Consider the following 15,895-nt stretch of genomic DNA (forward strand, 5'->3'; position numbering starts at 1 on the left):
TTTATTGTCTTGTTTCAGAATGATGTATACTTTTAGCTAGTAAAGTAATATGGAAAGAAAAGTGTGTTCTATTGTGTTTAAAAAACTTAAATACAGTTGTTTCGGGTTAACTTGTCAATAGGAGAGGCTTGTTTCATTTCATAGTAAAGTTAAACAATGTTTCAACCATTTGTTGAAGATGAATTTCTTTTGACAAATATTGCAAATCCATGGCCATCGATGGAACTTGTGGAGGAAAGTTAGAGTTTCAAGCTGATTCTCTTGTCATGCATTCCATATGCATTTATACTGCATATCATTCTTTCTTCCTGTGTAATTAATGAAAATGTCTCATTATTTCTTTTGGTTTTTGTTATCGTTAGTTATACCTACTTATCCAAACGTCTTTGGTGTTTCAACTATAGTAATAGCTTCTTGGGCGAAGTTATTTTGTTGATATTGTCTAAGAATTTGTAGAAAATTAGCCAATTCTTATCTTGTTGGTGTAGTCTAAATCACCGTGATTGTACATTCGGAATTTAACTGACAATTAATCTCAAGTAATTCATCCTTAAGTTCTCCTATGTACACGTGAATGTGCTCTTGTAAAGGTTTAATTTTTGCACAATTATCATTCTAATATACATGTGGGATCACACTTGACAACACAAACAATATTCGATGGTAGCCACTTTCCTTATAAAATGGTTTATAGTTCTAAGGTATCTTCTTCAATCTAAAGGTTACTAAATATTTCTAAGCACACCAAAATCTACTTCATATTCTTTTCTTTCCGTTTCAAAATAAGAAAATTGTATTGAAAACAGATTGGTATTAGTAAAATTTATTTTTTCTTTATCTATCTGATTATCTTATTTTTGTGTTTAGTAAAATGGTTTGAATTAAAGTTTTCCTTAAACCATAGTGATTATTAAGATAGATAAGATTCAGGCCATCAATTTTGAGAGTAGTTAGAATTGTGGTAATTGATTAATGAATTTGCACTATTTGTAGCATATGGTTATTGCCTTGTTTCAAAATAATATATAGTTTTAGCTAGAAAAGTAATATGAAAAAAAAAACCGTGTTCTATGGTATTTATGAAACTTAAATTCGCTTGTTTTGGGTTAGGGTTTTCAATCGGAGAGGCTTATTTCATTTCATGGTAAAGTCAAACAATGTTTCAACCGTTTGTTGAAGATGAATTTTCTTTTGACAAATATTGCTGTTAAGCACAAAAAATAATAATAATAAATAATGGCAGTGGGATTCTGGACGGGTCTGGATATAAGTTAAATGACCCAGAAGTAGGGTGCAATCGGACAGATGCAAGGATCGGGAAGGAAGAAAGGTCGGGCGGAGTCTGAAAAAAGGTGTACCCAAGTCGGGTAAACCGTAGATCGGGTGAAAGACGAAGTCGGGCAGACGCGAAGATTTGTCAAGAGAAAGGTCGGGCAAGGAAGAGGTACGGACAGATGCGGAAGTCTGTCCAGAGGACAGTCTGTCCTTCTAAAGAGATAAGGCAAATAGAGCCGGTCGGTTGGTCCGTGGTCGGGACCACATTTGGTTGGTCCATGGTCGGACCAATTAAAGTCGGTCAAAGACGGAGGGCGGCTGATGCGGAGGTCGGCCCAAATGATGTCGGGCGAAGAAGCAGGTCGGGCATTGAGGTCAGGACGTGATACGAAGTTCGGACCAAGTGAAGTAGCATGTGCAGGTCGGGTGAGAGAGCAGTTCTGGGGCGGTTAGAGGAAGTTGCAACTGGCGAACGGTTTTTTGAAGGTCCGACGTAGTAGAACGGTTGACACACGTGTCAATAGAAGAGAACTTTTGGGGCGGTTAACAACGGTTATGGTAACTGACCAGACGACGGTTCTGAACGTTTTCTTCAAAGAATATTTAAGGATTTGGATCATCATTTGGCAAGGCATCTTCAATCAACTTCAACAAAGCAAAGTCAGATTTGGGGATCACCACTTTAAATTTCAGTCTTTTATTTTCCAGTTTATTTTCTGTACCATACAGTGTTTAGAGATTCCTAATCTCAGGCACTAATTAATCAAGTTTAAAGATATTTTCTATATCTTTGAATTTTACTTTATTTTTGTTGAAAAAATACATCAACAATTGCAAATCATGGCCATCAATTGAACTTGGGGAGGAAAGATAGAGTTGCAAACTGATTATCTTGTCATGCAATGCAACATATGCGTTTATATTGTATCTCTTTCTTTCTTTCTGTAGAATTAATGAAAATGTCTCATTATTTCTTTTGGTTTCCATTATCGTTAGTTATACCTACTTATCCAAACATCTTTGGTGTTTCAGCTATAGTAATAGCTTCTTCGGCGAAGTTATTTTGTTGATATTGTCTCAGAATTTTTATAAAATTAGCCATTTCTTATCTTGTTTGTGTAGTCTAAATCGCCATGATTGTACATTCGTAATTTCACTGACAATTAATCTCAAATAATTCATCCTTACGTTCTCCTATGTACGTGTGAATGTGCTCTTGCAAAGGCTTAATTTTTGCATAATTATCATTCTAAGATACATGTAGGATCGCACTAGACAACACAAACATTATCCGATGTTAGCCACTTTCCTTATAAAATGGTTTATAGTTCTAAGTATCTTCTTCTATCTAAAGGTTACTAAATATTTCTAAGCACAACAAAATCTACTTCATATTCTTTTCTTTCCGTTTCAAAATAAGAAAATTGTATTGAAAACTGATTGCTATCAGTAAAATTTATTTTTTCTTTATCTATCACATTATCTTATTTTTGTGTTCGGTAAAATGGTTTGAATTAAAGTTTTCCTTAAACCATAGTCATTATTAAGATAGATAAGATTCAGGCAATCAATTTTGAGAGTAGTTAGAATTGTGGTAATTGACACTACCAAAAAACAGGGTATTAACAACGGGCTGAGGGTTCGTAAAAATATCATCGTAACAAATAGATATTTTGGTTACGATAAAATCCATGACAAAAGAATTTTTGTTCGGTCAATATTTCAGGCACAGTTGTTACGTAGAATTTTACGTAACAATTAAGAATATGGAAAACTTTGGTCAAAATAATATTAGTTATGATCAATTTTCGTAACTAATGATATTAATTTATTTTTTTTCATTTAAATTTAATATTTGAAATTTTTAAAAAATTAAAAATATATATATATCTAATACTTATAAATGAACAAATGTACGGATGCCTACCTGAAAATCCTTTTCTACCCTTGAATGTGTTTGTTATTTCTATTTCTATCCCCTCTCTTCCCTAACCCTAAAATCCTAGCAGCCATTCCAGAAAGCGTCGCTACCTCTATCTACTCCACTGTTCCTCGTGCACCAGCCGCCTCCTGCTCCTTAGGTACATCATTTTCCTCTCTTCATTTCTTGTGTGATTGCTATTATGTTTTGATCTTTCTTTCTTCGCTTTCCGTGATTTGATTTATAAGCTCTATTTTTTCTTTCTTGTTGGTTCATTTTAAGATGGGGACATACCTGAGGATCTCGTGATGCTTGTGTTCAGCTGCCTAGCGCCGCCGGAGATAAGCAAATTGGCGTGCCTCAACAGCGCATTTTTCGGCGCCGCTTCATCTGATGAGGTTCAGGAATCCAAGCTTCCGTGTCATTACCACCAGCTGCTCGATTTCCTCTCGCAATCCGACGTCTATCAACGCTTGTGCAAGAAGGATATCTCCGCATTCCTTTCCCGCCCCCTTCCGATTCGATGACGGAAAACAAGGACTATAATTTCCGAGCATCTCGGTTAGTTTCCTGGCAAAGATAAAGAAACGATGTTATGTCTGGTTTATTCTAGATTGAATCGTTATATGTTGGGTTTTACTTCTTTGTTACATTTATTGATATCCTGAACTCTGATCTCTGTCATTTCTCCTTCTTACTTCTTTCAGTTAATCAATTATGTAATTTACACTGTAAAATTGCTCATCAAACTTATGTGAACCCACTTCAATTGTAGCACTGTTTGGAGAAATACAAAAAACTCTGGCTACCTTCTTCTGCAATGTTGTGCAGTTTCCAGAGCTCCTGCTGAAGGTGCAGTTCCCATACGAGGAATTAATCCTCTTTTCTTTGGTTCTTTGTTTGTTTATATTTGTAAATTTTTTTTGTTGATCAATTTGTTTCACAGTGCTGCAAATTACAGTATTGTTGACATTAAGAAACCATATATTCGGTTGGAGAATATATAGATGTAATTCTGAGTCGTTTCCCTGTCAGAAAGTGGCCATCGAATATTACTGCAGAAGGTGACACACAAAAGGATAAGTATAAAGTAAGCATTGATGCTCATAAACAAACATCCCTCTTGCTTCAGTTGTTTGCATTTTATTATAACTTTTTTTAATAACTTTTTTGACAATCTCTCCAACTCTGTTATTGTCACCTGTTGCATACTCTCCCCTCTATTTTTTATGGAATGTGAAGTTAGATTTCGAATGCTATTGCAGGCTAGAATTGCGATGGTGGGAAAGTATGTTGGATTGACAAATTCTTATTTATTTGTTGTGAAGGTGAGAAATATTTGTCTGGTAATTCCATGAAGTCCAACATTGTGGTGATTTGTGTCATAGGGTGAGGGGCTTTTAGATAATATCGGGTTTACCTGATGGAAACTTATAATTTGAAATATACTGGTGTTATTGCATGCTTGCATTTCATGTTCGTTGAAGCCAGATAGTGAGTAGATTGTAGCTTACGATCTTGAAGACGACACAACAAATTCAGTGAGATGCTCACTTTCTATTGCAGTTTTACATTTTTCAGTTAATTTAGGAGTGTTCTTAGGTCATATATTTTTGCAGAAACCTCAAGCTCATGCAACAGCTTGGGAAAAGCTGAAGGTATATTATACTACCACTTCTCTTGTCCCCTGATTCTGCACTTCTCCTCGGACACTGTTCACATGTTTCTGTCCATGTTTAGTAGATAAGATGCTGGGCTTTGTGTAGCTGGATTTCATATAGTTTGTTGGTTTTGTCAAATGGACTGTAAACACCATATATAGTATTAGATGATGTATTTCCTAAAGTAATACATATTGCTGTTGAATTTCATATTTTTAATGATGTATTTGAAATATTTCTTGCACTAATATATATTAATCTTGTTCTTGTCTTATTAAATAAAAATGTTAATAGTTTATTGCTTAGCATATTCCGGATGGGTTTGCTTAGTCATATTAGGATTTCACTCTCTTCTTTTCGGTTAACTATTGTTGCAAGTGTACTTGTGAACTGTTTTTACCCATGTAGCAAAGTAATCTTTCACAAGTTCTGATAACGAAAAAATCTTGATTTCAAAATGCTGCATGTATCTTGGTCCCTGTGGCTTTGGTGATCGGGGTGTGAAAAGAATGTTCTTGGCTGCAAAGTATGCTAGAGAAAATAAGGTAACAATACCTTGAATCTGTTTAGACATGCAGATATCTGTCATTGAGTTTGCTCAAAATGTTAATTATATCTATATTCAATAATTTTTCTGTCTTTTCATTCCAACATCATGGATCTTATTATTTTATCTGTGTAGACTTTGGTCTGGGAACATGCAAAAAGCACTGAGTTTGATGATCAGCCTCTTAACTCTGCCGTGATATTTATGCCAGAGGTATTCGCTAATGTTCAAATACACATCTCTTTAGAAATTTTATCCCATACGATAAACGTCAGTTTCTTTTCGTGCATGAATTTACAGTTCAAAAGCCCATATGGGGAGCAGTATGAGGCTTGGTATTCAAATAACTTTATTTTAGACACCAGATTGCCTAATGGCTAAGCTGTAAGAGCTTGCATTCATTCAGATAGGTATATCTTGCATTTGGCCAAATTCAACAAATTACTTGAAGCTTTATGCATCTTTTCTCAAATTTATTTCTGTTTTTTTTATTTTTATTTTTTTTTTATTTTGCATCACACCAGTTTTTTCAATTGCTTTAGAGAAGTTGCGGTAACAGTGCTATCTTTCAATAATCTGATTGGTCAATGTTCCTGTCTTTTATCTGATATAGGTACCATAATCTTGAGTATGTGGATGAGTGACATAAGCACATACATGAGGTAACTTGATTGTATTACTTGTCTCTATTATTTGTTCTGGTGAATGTATGTTAATTCACGTTAAGTTTCATAGGTAAACTTGACGTAATATCCAATTTGGAAGAATGTGGATTGAAATTATTGGGAGGGATGAAAGTGGAAAGAGAATGAGGTTATTTTCTCCCCCTTAGTTCTTTCAGTTTCAGTTTGCAATAATAGTTCCATTTTAGTGCACTATGAATTCATAGTTCTGTCAAACTAGATTATCATTCTCTAAACTTCAATATTATCCATTTTTTAGCTTACAGGCCATCCATATTATGTAGGTGTACAGTTTCGTAAAGATTTCAAGACCTTGGCCTCCCTTCCTAAGTAATGAGTTGTGATTGCATACTACTTCTATTTGGGTGAAAATTGTTATATACACATTTATGTTTTCATGATACTTTTGGGCTATTGTCGTGCTTATATTAATGAATATAGTATTATTGTTTGTATTATTTTAGAGATCTATAATGTAACATCATATGTGTTTAATGAGTTGTGATTGCATACTACTTCTATTTGGGTGAAAATTGTTATATACACATTTATGTTTTCATGATACTTTTGGGCTATTGTCGTGCTTATATTAATGAATATAGTATAATTGTTTGTATTATTTTAGAGATCTATAATGTAACATCATATGTGTTTAATAATGAAGTGATTGAGGACTGAAGATGCCTTCAACAATTGATTTTTAAATATTGTAGGTTTATCTTGCCGGCAATTGGAAGCTTGAGCTCATTTCTTCACAATCCTCAACTTGTTTTATTTGCACCATAAAGTAAGTGGATGCTCTTAGTTATCAAATGTAAACATGTCTTACACATGTGTTGATATATACGGTGAACTAAATACTTTTAAATTGCTCTTATGAATGTTGTAGGTGACGCACTTTCCCTGGTCAAGATTTTCGTTACATCCGCCGCAGTCCCGGACACACCTTTCGCAAGGTGGTCGGTGAAGATCCTATTGAGTGGAACTATAAGGATGTATGAATCTACTTTCACAACTTTCACGTATGACTTCCAAAATTAAAATAATTATTACTTAAACTAAACCTTATTATGTTCGTAATTGCAGCTCATGCGCCACCTCTGAAGCATATCGACCGGTTCCTTTATGTTTTGCCTTTGTTTGCATTATCAATTGCATGTCGTGGATGTTCTTGGATGGTAGGTTCTAATTGCTATGTGAAATACCTATGGAATAGATGCATAGACATTTGGATGTATCTTTTGTATGGGAATAATTGTTGCTATGGATTGATGGATCTCCCCACTTCCTTATTACTAGGTTGGATGTTTGACATGCTTGTGTTTGACGGAACATAATGTCGAAGTGGAGATGTTGCTAGCCTTGTTTGATGGGTTAATTTACTTTTTTGTTTGCTGGAGGACATCGACTAGTAAATACTGTTATGTTAATATCCTATGTTGGGATTTCCTTATAGTGTTTATTGTTTGGAATTATGGCCGATCGTAATATTGATAGCATGGTTGTATAAGAAAGATCACAGCAGGTAAATATATTACGCACAAATTCAACTGTTCCACAACTACTCTTTTATGAGACGCTATTTTTTCGTTACAAAAACGAGAAATGACGTAACAAAATGTTGGTTTTGGTGTTTGTTGTTACGACCGGTTCTGTGACCATAAGAATGGATATTTTTGTTAAGGGTTCAATGACGTAACAAAAAAATGAAATGATGTAACGAAAAGTGGTTTTTCGACGTAACAAATATGAAGGGATATTTTTGTTACGGCCTGTTTCGTGACCACAAGAGAATATATTGTTAATTACGGCTTCAATGACGTAACAAAAAATAGTAACAAAAAGCGTACTTTGACAAGGGATCAGAGTAACATTTTTGGTAACGCGAGGCATTGTTGTAACAAATATCATGACTAAAAGACCTGGCACATGCGTGGAAAGCTCGACTTTTTATTACGAGAAAAAATTTGTAACAAATATCGTAACAAAAAGCTTGCCATAAGGATCGTTGACCAAGAGTGGTAGTTACGAAAATGTGCGTGGCAAAAAACATTCGTTACGCGAGTACACGTTAAAGATAAAAGTCGTCACTTAGGCGTAGCAAATACGCAAATTGCACAAAAATTGGTTTTTTGTTACGAATTTCCGGCCGTAGCAGAAAACGATTTTTTTGGTAGTGTGATTCATTAATTTGCAATCTTTGTATTATATGGTTATTGTCTTGTTTCAAAATAATATATAGTTTTAGCTTGAGAAGTAATATGAAAAAAAAAACCGTGTTCTATGGTATTTACGAAACGTAAATTCAGTTGTTTTGGGTTAATCTTTTCAGTCAGAGAGGCTTATTTCATTTCATGGTAAAGTCAAACAATGTTTCAACCGTTTGGTGAAGATGAATTTCCTTTTGACAAATATTGCAAATCCATGGCCATCAATTGAACTTGGGGAGGAAAGTTAGAGTTGCAAACTGACTATGTTGTCATGCAATGCAACATATGCGTTTATATTGTATATCTTTCTTTCTTTATGCAGAATTAATGAAAATGTCTCATTATTTCTTTTGGTTTCCATTATCGTTAGGTATTCCTACTTATCCAAACGTCTTTGGTATTTCAACTATAGTAATAGCTTCTTGGGCAAAGTTATTTTATTGATATTGTCTCAGAATTTTTATAAAATTAGCCATTTCTTATATTGTTTGTGTAGTCTAAATCGCCGTGATTGTACATTTGTAATTTAACAATGAGGCTCAAATAATTCATATATAGGTGCTTCTACATATACGTGGATTTGCACTTGCAAAGGCTTAATTTTTGCACAACTATCAATCTATGATACATCTGGGATCTCACTTGACAACACTTATATTATATAATGTGAGCCACTTTCCTTATAAAATGGTTTATGTTCTAAGGTTTCTTCTTCAATCTAAAAGTAACTAAATATTCCTAAGCACACCAAAATCTAGTTCATATTCTTTTCTTTCCTCTTACAAATAAGAAAATTGTTCCAAAAACTGATTGGCATGGGTCAAATTTATTCATTCTTCATCTATGTGATTATGGATTGAATTAGAATTTTTTTTGAAAAATAATGATTATTATGATAGATAAGATTCCGACCATCAATTTTGAGAATAGTTAAGACTGCGGTAATCGATAAATTAATTTGCACTCTGTGTAGCATATGGTTATTGACTTGTTTAAGAATTATGTATAGTTTTAAGTAGAAAAGTAATATGGAAAGAAAAGTGTGCTATGTGGTATTTACAAAACTTAAATTCGGTTGTTTTGGGTTAAATTTTTCAATCAGAAGGTTTGTTTCATGTCATAGGAATGCCAAGCAATGTTTCAACCGTTTGTTGAAATGTTAAGTTCCTCTTGAAAAATATTGTAAATCCAGGGCCAAACATGGAACTTGGGGAGGAAACCTGGAATTGCTAGCGGATTCTCTTGTCATGCATTGCAACATATGCATTTATTGTGTTTGTCTTTCTTTTTTCCAGCATCATTATTGAAAGTGTCTCATGATTTCTTTTGATTTCCTCTATCATTAGTTATACCTACTTATCCAAACGTGATTATTGTTTCAACTAAGGTAATAGCTTGTTTGGCGAACTTATTTTGTTGATATTGTGTCAGAATTTGTAGACAATTAGTGACTTGTTATATCATTTGTGTAGTATACATTTCCGTGTTTTTAGATTAAAAATTTCACTTGAGTTGAAATTCAAATTATTCAGCTAAAGGTGCTTGAAAATACACGTGAATGTGCTCTATGGTATTTACAAAACTTAAATTCAGTTGTTTTAGGTTATGCTTTTCAATCGGACGGCCTTGTTTGATTAAATAGAAAAGTCAAGCAATGTTTCAACCGTTTGTTGAAGATGAATTTCCTTTTGACAAATATTGCAAATCAATGGCCAAAGATGGAACTTGGTGAAGAAACCCGGAGGTGCAGGCGGATTCTCTTGCTATACAATGAAACATATGCATTTATAGTGTTTGTGTTTCTTTCTTCCAGCGTCATTATTGAAAGTCTCTCATGATTTCTTTTGGTTTCCATTATCGTTAGTTATACACTACCAAAAAAATGGCAATTTGTAGCGAAATCTTAGTCGCTACAATTTTTTTGCTACAAAAGCTATTTTTTGTAGCAGATATTACCGTAACAAATGGTATTTTTGGTATGGTCAACACATTTTATTTTGTTGCAGCATATTTCCGTTACAACTACAATAATTCTATTTTAAATTCCAAAATAAATCTAAAATAATCTGAAATAATATATTATATTTACATATATATATATATGTCATATATAATACAGACATAAAATCACAACAAAAATAATTGAAAATTGTAATGGAATATTGCTACGGAATGCAATCTATTGCAAAATTGCAACGGAACTTACTAGGCAACAAAGAAATAGTCTCAATTGCGATATGTTGTGAGAGAATGCTGCAATAGAATAAATTTGTTAAAAATATTTTTGAAATTACACAAGGAATATAATATTCCGTTGCAAAATTGCGACGGAAATAGTAACATATTAAATTTGTTGCAAATTTCCCAAAAATTATGCAACGAATAAAATATTCCGTTGCAAAATTTCCATGGAAATAGCCATAGATTAAATTGCAGATTTTCCAAAAATTATGCAAAGAAATATTCTGTTGCAAAATTGCGACATAAATAACAACAAATTAAATTTATTGCAGAATTCAAATAATTTTTTTTTATTTTATAAATAATTTAATAATTATTATCTTTTAAAATTTTAATTTAATTTTTAAAATTTTAATTTTTAATAATTAATTTTATTTATTTATTAAATATTTTTAATTTTTAATTTTTTTTTCTCTCTCATCATTACGTCCATTTGCGATTGCCATTCACACAATCCCTAAAGGCCACCACCACCGCCATTACCACCACAGCCACCGAAATCTGAACGCACCTACTGCTACTACTACTACCGCCTTCAACGCCTCCGCAATTTGTTCCCAGATCTCTGCTGTTTGGCGGTCGCATTCTGCGTCGGAGTATATTTTTTGTGTGTTTTTTTCAGGTGCGAAGGCGGATAGGGCTGGAGATAAATGTCTGCTGTGAGATGAAGCAGAGGAGTTCGTTTACCTGCGTTTTTTGGCGGTGCTCGGGGAGCGTTTTGTTGGTGTTCGCTTTGTTTTTGCTGGTTCTGCGCTCGGCTGATGCTACGCAGCTCCAAATCGGGAGCAATGGCAGACCGCTGACGGAAGCCGAAGTGAAATACATCACGAAAAGGCAGCTGCTGTACTATCTGGATGAGTTTGGGGACAGAGGAGAGAATGTGAGCGTCGATCCTTCTCTGGTGTTCGATACAGTCTATTATTAATAAACTCACCTCTTTACTTATGGTTGTGGATCTCGGCCCTCTGCTCTGCTTATGTAGTTTTTCTAGTTGAAATGATTCCATGTATCTGTTTCAGCATTGAGCGGCGCAACAAAAAATCTTTTGGAAGAAAACAATCAGGCTTTTGGTAAGATTTCAGCAAATCTTACGACCCTCAAGGTAAACCTCGAACTCTATTGTCCTCGAAAAATTTGTACCATACTTATGGTTAGCTTAATTTGGTCATGATTATAGATCAAGCATATCATATGCTGTTTCGGGGCAGGGAAAGAACACGGTGCATATATCTTTCATAACAAATATCTACACAATACATTGTTACATAGTAGAGCAATACAATTTTCTTAATTGTTATAAAAGGTTATTTTTTGGAATGTTTTGAGTTTCGACTAGATCTATAACCAGGTCTGAAAATGTTGATTTATATTCCTAGCATTTGGATGTATCGAATACTAGCCGTAGTTGTAAATGTAGTTTCTCTTACCGATCTAAATTCTTCTCTGAATGCACTCCATACTTTACATTAACACGTCTCTGAATATGGAATGGTTATCTGATAAATGAAATGTCATTTTCTAAGACAATTGAACAACATTAGTGGGTACGTTCCTGGGCGGATAGTATTCTTCCTGGTATGTATGTATGTATGTATGTATCATAATGAGAAGGAGGATGAGAATGAGGTTGCAGTGGGGGAGCATATACTCATTCATTCCTTCAGCTGCAACTCCATGTTGACAGCTTGATAGCTAGGCGGGTAGTTATGTTGTGAAAAACCAGTTACATTATTTGGTTGTATTAGTTCCCTCTTTTTTCTTGTTGCCATAGATTAACAAACCCCTCGGCTTTTTAATCTTTAATGTTATTATTTACTTCTTGTGTTTCTAGTTAAGTTTCAATGAATTTATTTTATGTTATGAGTGTTCATAGTGTGAGCAGTCCTTGCCACTGCTCATTATTTATTAACAAATGTTAGTTTCTCTTTGAATGTGTCAGATCAATGAGGGAAAAAGTAACTCTATATTGTCTGAATTACCCATGACTTCATTTTGTAATTTAGCTGTTTCTGTAGAGCTATACACAGTACATCCCGCTACAAATCATTGATCTCAATTCCTGGTTGAAGACCCCCTCAATATATGTTTTTGATTGCTCTGCTGCTGGATTTATTGTGAATGCCTTCATTGAGGTACAGTTTTTCTACCAAGAAAGCTTCATTTGAGCTAGTGAGTTGGTTTTAACCTTTTTTTCTTTGTTCTCTATATTTTAACAACACAGCTCAAGGAAAATAGTACCTCAAGTTCTGGATCTTCCATGAGGAACTGTATTTTGCTGCAGCCTGTGAAGCTCATGAGACGCTACCACAAAGTGCTGAGTTTCCTGTTGATGTGTTTACTTCCTGCCTTACAACACATAAAAATGGCACTAAGATGGTGATCCACAACTCAATTTTATTCCTAATTTTAATTGCCATTTACATCATGTTTTTGGTTTATGTTCCATTATTATGTAGTTATCACCAGTTGGTTAGTGTCTGTTGTTTGTGTTGGTGAAATGAAGAATAGTCTATCTCTTCTTTCTCTCTCAGAATGTCCTGTAGGTGGCTCGAACAGGATGCAATTGCACAACATATTCTCTAAGAGCTATATTAAATTGAATGACTGAAAAAAAATGAAATCACTTGTTGAAGTAATCCTACGTGGATTTTTTCTATTTTCTTTTATAAATAGTTATTGGTCATTAAAACAAACTAGGCTACAAGCCTTTATTAGGAGTCTGAATCCTGAATATCTAAACGTGTTAATTTTTCTGATATGTAATTGTCTTCGCTTGATAAGATATTTTTTGATCATGCATTTTGATGACCAATTGCCTGTTAAGCTAGTTTATTTGTTTTTGTTTTGTATCTTTTCAGTTTTCGGTCACTTCATCATGAATCAATTGATTATTCTCTGATAGATAGAATTCCTGGCCGCCAAACAGACAAGAAGACCCTTCTTGGGGAGTTGAACTGGATATTCACAGCTGTGACTGATACTATTGCATGGAATGTACTTCCTCATGATAACAAAGACCTAATGTCATTTGGTCTATGTTTTATTCTAATCTTAGCTATCATATTTTGTTCTTAATCTAATTGAATGAGACTTTGAATGCTACAGATTTATTCCAGAGATTGTTCAGGCAAGATCTTTTGGTTGCCAGCCTGTTTGGAATTTTTTTGCTTGCTGAAAGGATAATGCGGTCAGAATTTATCACTTTGATTTTCTATGTAACTTATGTGTTAGGTATTTGGATACATTAACAGTACTCAATTAATTGTTGTTTTTAAATTGGTACATGTTTAAGTTGGTTGTTTAAACAAACAGCTTTTCACATGTATCAAATAAATTGATCACATTGCTGGTTGTTTTATACTTGCGGGGTTGTACACATGTTGGTCCGGATGTCATCAAGATAGGATCCATGCTATAATTATAGTTATACTAATCTATATTTTACAATTTTGATTACGCTGTTGTATGGATGGTTAAATTAGGCGATCATCTCCGACCTTTTTTCTTACGTATGCTATAATGTTTTAGTTAATATCTTTAATATTTTATATTGATTATGTAAAACGTGAGTCTTATTTTCTTTTCGATGATTTGCACATGTTTTCTTTATATGTCCATAGGTAACACTGTTGACATAGTAAGGGTTTTTGTTAAATCTGCTACTGTTTCGGAGGCTGCGCTTATTCTACGGACAACCTCCGGAGCACAAACACTCGGTGAGGTTGTCCGCGCCGAGCCAATCGACTGGACATTCAAAGATGTACGCAACCACATTTACAAGATTTTCTATTGGATTACAACTTAACCATCTCACAAATAAATTCTTATATAATTTTGCACAAAGTTGGCAGTTTGTTCATCGCCCGTAACTACAGTGTACGACCACTTTAACGGTGCATGGGGCGTTGCAGCATGGCACGTGATTCTATGATGATTGACATTTGTTTGTGGATTGATGCTGAGTCCTTTATGTTGGTTGAACTTGCTGTATCTGCTACATTTTGTGTGTTTGTTACTACGCTTTGCCATATATGTTAGGATATATTGCAAAATATTTATAATTCTACACAGTGCGTACTTGCTACAACTTATGGTGATACAGAATTGCAGTAATATTTTAATATTTTGTAATGTCATTTGGCAGTATTTTCTCACATCGTACAAGTTTTTCGGTCCCGAAACCATTTTTTTTAGGTTATTATTGAAAAAATAAGGAAACCTTTTTTGATACAATAAATTGGTCGTTACAAATATTGGTACAAAAAATATTAACTAGGTTTCTGAAAACCAACTATTGTAACGAATTACTACCGTAACAAAAGCCGTTACAAGTGGATAAACGTTTATTGTAATGATTCTTTTATAACGGTAAATGGCCGCTACAAATAAATCGAAAGTACAATGATAGCGTTACAAACACTGTTACAGTAACTGCGTTGACCACGCATTTTTTGTTGCGGAAAAAGTCGGTACAGAGATTTTTTGTAACTCGAGTATATGCACCGGTCAAAATCCGATACAAAATCGTTACAAATAGCTTTTTGTACCAAAAAATGGCCATTTGTAGCAGTTATTGAACTGCTACAAATGACCATTTTTTTGGTAGTGATACAACTAAAGTAGTAGCTTCTTCTATGAACTTATTTTGTTGATATTGTATCACAATTTTTGGAAAATTAGGGATTTCTTATCTTGTTTGGGTAGTCTACATTGCCGTGTTTGAATATTCAGAATTTCACTTCCAACGAATCTCAAATGATTCGTCTGTAAGTGCATCAACATACATGTAATGTGTACTTGCAAAGGCTTAATTTTTGCACAACTATCATTCTAAAATACATCAGGGATCACACTGGACAACACTTATAATATATGATGTTAGCCAATTTCCTTATAAGATTTATATTCTAAGGTATATTCTTCAATCTAAAGGTAACTAAGTATTCCCAAGCACACCCAAATCTATTTCATATTATTTTCTTTCCTATTCAAAATAAGAAAATCATACCGAAGACTAAATGGCATCGGTCAAGTTTATTTATTCTTTATCTATCTAATTACCTTCTTTCCGTGTTTGGTAAAATGGTTTCAATGATAATTTTATTTGAACCATAGTTATTATCATGATAGATATGATTCCGGATATCAATTTTGAGAATAGTCAAATTTGCGGTATTCAATTAATTAACTTGCAATCATTGTAGAATATTGTAACTAAATATTCCTAAGCACACCCAAATCTAGTTCTTTTTATTTTCTTTCCTCTTCAAAATAAGAAAATCGTACCCAAATCTAACTGCAATGGACAGGTATATTTATTCTTGATCTATCAGATCACCTTATTTTAGTGTTTGGTA

General features: G+C 33.8%; 1 protein-coding gene across 1 annotated transcript; it reads left to right on the plus strand.

Annotated features, from left to right (window-relative positions):
* Positions 1–11,482: 11,482 nt before the first annotated feature.
* On the plus strand, positions 11,483–13,894 carry LOC127250151 (regulatory-associated protein of TOR 1-like). Its single transcript, XM_051273315.1, has 6 exons — positions 11,483–11,516; positions 11,558–11,640; positions 12,554–12,670; positions 12,760–12,914; positions 13,397–13,544; positions 13,643–13,894. The coding sequence occupies exons 1-6, from the start codon at positions 11,483–11,485 to the stop codon at positions 13,784–13,786; spliced, it is 681 nt and encodes a 226-aa protein (XP_051129272.1). The 3' UTR covers positions 13,787–13,894.
* Positions 13,895–15,895: the final 2,001 nt, after the last annotated feature.

Source organism: Andrographis paniculata, unplaced genomic scaffold (assembly GCF_009805555.1).
Source record: "Andrographis paniculata isolate CXL003 unplaced genomic scaffold, ASM980555v1 Contig37END, whole genome shotgun sequence".
Classification (NCBI taxonomy): domain Eukaryota; kingdom Viridiplantae; phylum Streptophyta; class Magnoliopsida; order Lamiales; family Acanthaceae; genus Andrographis; species Andrographis paniculata.